Source organism: Peromyscus californicus, unplaced genomic scaffold, assembly GCF_007827085.1.
Source record: "Peromyscus californicus insignis strain IS unplaced genomic scaffold, ASM782708v3 Scaffold_6__1_contigs__length_162567912, whole genome shotgun sequence".
NCBI classification, from domain to species: Eukaryota; Metazoa; Chordata; class Mammalia; order Rodentia; family Cricetidae; genus Peromyscus; species Peromyscus californicus.
In genome coordinates this window covers 81,920,506-81,924,107 of record NW_026294584.1, presented here as the reverse complement: position 1 = coordinate 81,924,107, position 3,602 = coordinate 81,920,506, and the positions used below count along the sequence as shown (strand labels likewise).

The window sequence follows — 3,602 nt, the reverse complement described above, 5'->3', positions numbered from 1 at the left end:
ACCAAAAATGTCACGTCTAGTCTGGAGTAGATGTTCTGATTCCTGTACTATACATTAAATGGCACTAATCACACACTAACTGTAAGATAACCAACATGAAATCACAGATCGGTTAGTGTACCGCAGCTGCGTGGAGAAAGGTTTGAACAAAAGTAAAGATGGCAAAGTTGTGATGCAGTAAAGTCTGAACTGGTGACTCAGAACTCTTCACAGCTGACAGATGATAGGTTGGGCACTTCAGAAAGTAGTTACAGTCTACTAACAAAGTTGCCATTTCTCTTTCTAGAAATAGTAAATTCTTCAACTAGTGCCTGGTGTTTCAGGTGGAATGTAAAATGGGCTGTTAAGAATCAGGATACTGGCAAGTCGGACAGATTGGACATGTTTAGTAATCATGGTTGCCTTCTAAACACTTGTAGCAAGATGACTTCTGATTTGTAATCTTGGGCATATAAATAAACAAAAAGGCTAGCACAATAAGTTTAGTAAACAGCACTTGAAAATTAACTGCACCAGGGCTTTACTTGCACTAAGCTTCACAAGAGGAAGCATCCAGGCTTTTTCTTCCTTCGATTCGTTTGCAGAGCAGCCCTTGTGGCCATTTCAAAGACCATCCTCACTCCATCTTTGGTCTTTGCAGAACACTCCACGTACCCGAAAGCGCCTATGATGTTTGCCAAATCTCGGCCTTGTTCAAGTTTTATCGGCTCTTGCTTCCTCTTGGCTAACTCTTGTCTTGTCTGCTTGTCATTCCGAAGATCCTTCTTGCTCCCAACCAGGATGATGGGCACGTTGGGACAGAAATGCTTGATTTCTGGAGTCCATTTCTGCGGGATGTTCCCAAAGCTATCAGGGCTGCCAATGGAGAAACACACCAGGAGGACATCAGTGTCGGGATAGGAGAGCGGCCTCAGGCGATCATAATCTTCTTGTCCAGCTGTGTCCCACAGGGCCAATTCCACCTGTTTTCCATCCACTTCGATATCGGCCACGTAGTTCTCAAACACCGTGGGCACGTAAACGTCAGGAAACTGGTCCTTGCTGAAGACGATGAGCAAGCACGTCTTTCCACAAGCCCCATCGCCCACGATCACCAGTTTTTTCCGGATGGATGCCATTGCTTAGGATGTTTCTGGTGCTGTACAAAAGCACCCGGGACTTCTCAGACCGCAGGCCCTCAGACTACACCGATGACTACGGAGGAGGATGCCTGTCCAGAGTCACCACCTCTGAGGCGCAGCTCAGCAGGAGGTGGTAGACTCAGGAGAGAACCAACTGAAGAAGGTGTTGGAAGGCAGGTGGTGGAGGGAGGGGGGCACGCATGCGCATGAGTGTCCAGCTTGGCTCGAGCCTGGCAGCTCCACACACCCTCACACTTTCACAGTTCAAGAGGATTGCTCAAGAGAGATCTTCTCCCCAGAGAAAGCAAGGTACTTTAGCCATTGTCACACCCACGTGGGACATGATGAGAATTCTCGAGGTATATTCTTTCTGTTACTTTCTCCAGGATGATCTCCTCATAAAGCATGCTAAATTTTCCCAAAGGCCTTCGTTCGAGTTGATTGTGTGATTTCTATCCTTAAATCGATTTAAATGCTATTGACCCATCCTTGTATCCTTGGAATGAAACCTACGTGGCTCACAGTTCGTGATAATTCATTTTAATAGGCCATTGAATTCAACTTGCAAGCATTTTATTGAGGATATTTGCATCTGTGTCCATCAAGGAAATTGATGGATGGGTTTCTTTGTTACGTCCTTAACCTAGTTTTGGTATCAGGGTACTGTTGGTTTCATAGTAGTGTTCCTTTCCTTTCTATTTCATAAAACAATTGAGGAGGCATGGAGTTAACTCTTTTTTAACCGTTTGGAAGAATTCAGCAGGGAATCCCTCCAGGCCTGGGCTTTTCTTTGTTGGAAGGCTCGTCATTACTGCTGCAATCCTATTCCTTTTGTGCTTCTCTCTAACTTGCTCATGTCTTAATTTTAGTAGGTGATTTGTGCATAGAAACTTACCCACTTACTTTAGATTTTCCATTAAAAACATGTTTTCTGAATGATCCCCAATGAGTCTCGAAATTTCATTGGAATCCACTATAGTATACCCATATTCATCTCTAGGGTTTTTTTTTTTATTAATTTTGTTTTCTCTTTCTTTTAGCTAATTTTGTTAATATTTTGTCATTCTTGTTTATCTTTTCAAAGAACCAATTCCTAGTTTCATTGATTCTTCACATTGCTTTTTAGTCACTATTTTTTCCCAGTCTCTGCCTTGGTCTTCATTCTTTCTTTCCTTTCTTTGACTTTAGGTTTGGCTTGTTTTCCTACAACCTTGAGCCACATCATTAAGTTATTTGAAATTTTTCTGACACTTTAGTGTCAGAAAATGTATATAAGCACTCAGCTGTATATATGTGTATATATATATATATATATATATATATATATATATATATATGTATATGTATATCTTAGAACTGTGTTGCTGTATGCCAAGTTTTGATTTCATTCTGGTAACTTCCAAATTATTTCTCTAAAACTGAAGTTACTAATAGCTGAGTAATAAAAAAATAGAAAGGGAAGGTGAAGGTGAAGAGAAGAAAGAGAGGAAATGTTCAAGTGATGAAATGTTAGAAACAATGGGGGAGAACACAATAAACACAGAAAATAGGAATGATAATAATAAGTAAGATGGGATAGCAATGCTATTTTTTTCTTTTAAGCTTTTGCTTGTTTGTTTGTTTTCAATTCACTTGGTGGTGGTGGTGGTGGTGGTGGTGCAGCCATTTTCCAAAATCCAAATAAATGAGTCCGAAAAGAGAGGGCTACATGCAGGCTGAGCCTTTCTTTCTGGGGGCCTGGGCAGAATTTCTGCCAAGGTTTTTGTGTATATAAGGCTTGGAAATTCAAGAAATGTCTTATCCCCATCTCATACTGCCACACACATCAGCATGTCCCATTATAGATGTTCTGCCTGTGTAGGTGTGATGTGGGAGAGCTTTCCAGGCCTTTCAGAGAACACAGAACACTCAGACTAAAGCAGCCTGCCCTTGCAGCGCAGGGCCCAGGACAATCTTGTGATTCTGATTTCTCTGCTGTCATTGTTCTGCCCTAGAGCACCTGCTGGTCTCTTCTCTCTCCTCTTACAAGCACCCACTGCAGCCTAACGATGCCTGGCTTTGCGTTTCAGCATGATTACACTTCCCACCCAAGTAGATCAGTGTCCATGGATCTGAATGTGAGTTACACTGGCTCCTCACTTGTCCTTTCTTAATCATTTGTTTCTCCAGTGGAGGGGTGGGGGAGAACTGAGGCTTGAAATCCCCAGTGTTCTTGTATCTAAGCGCTTATTGTTCCCTCTTAGCTTCTGCAAATGGAACAGCTCAGCCATTTCTGCCTCTTGTCTCTGACTCAGTTTTCTTATTGTTAAGGATTAACTTTGTTTTCTTTATTTCTCCACCAATAGATATTAGATTTGCATCTGGCTATCTGTTGGAAATAGTGCTGTCTTGAAAGGGTCATAGATAGTCCTTCAAGATCTCATTTCCATTTCTTTTGTATTATTATTGTTTGAATGGTTTTTCCTTTGAAACTCCTGTAGA

At 41.7% G+C, this 3,602-nt stretch overlaps 1 protein-coding gene across 2 annotated transcripts; it reads right to left on the bottom strand.

The window, feature by feature from the left end:
• Positions 1-536: 536 nt before the first annotated feature.
• Positions 537-1,344, bottom strand: LOC128099388 (transforming protein RhoA-like). Of its 2 annotated transcripts, XM_052721286.1 has the most exons (2): positions 963-1,344; positions 537-713 (listed from the first exon to the last, which is right to left on the bottom strand). In XM_052721286.1, exons 1-2 carry the CDS (start codon positions 1,116-1,118, stop codon positions 537-539), a joined length of 333 nt encoding a protein of 110 aa, XP_052577246.1. In that variant the 5' UTR covers positions 1,119-1,344. The 2 variants fall into 2 exon arrangements, with proteins under 2 accessions (XP_052577246.1, XP_052577245.1); XM_052721285.1 differs by having other exon boundaries at positions 537-1,344.
• Between the last annotated feature and the right edge of the window lie 2,258 nt (positions 1,345-3,602).

Coding starts and splice junctions, on each gene's coding strand:
- LOC128099388 (XM_052721285.1), bottom strand. CDS start 1,118: ATGGCATCCATCCGGAAAAAACTGGTGATCGTGGGCGATGGGGCTTGT.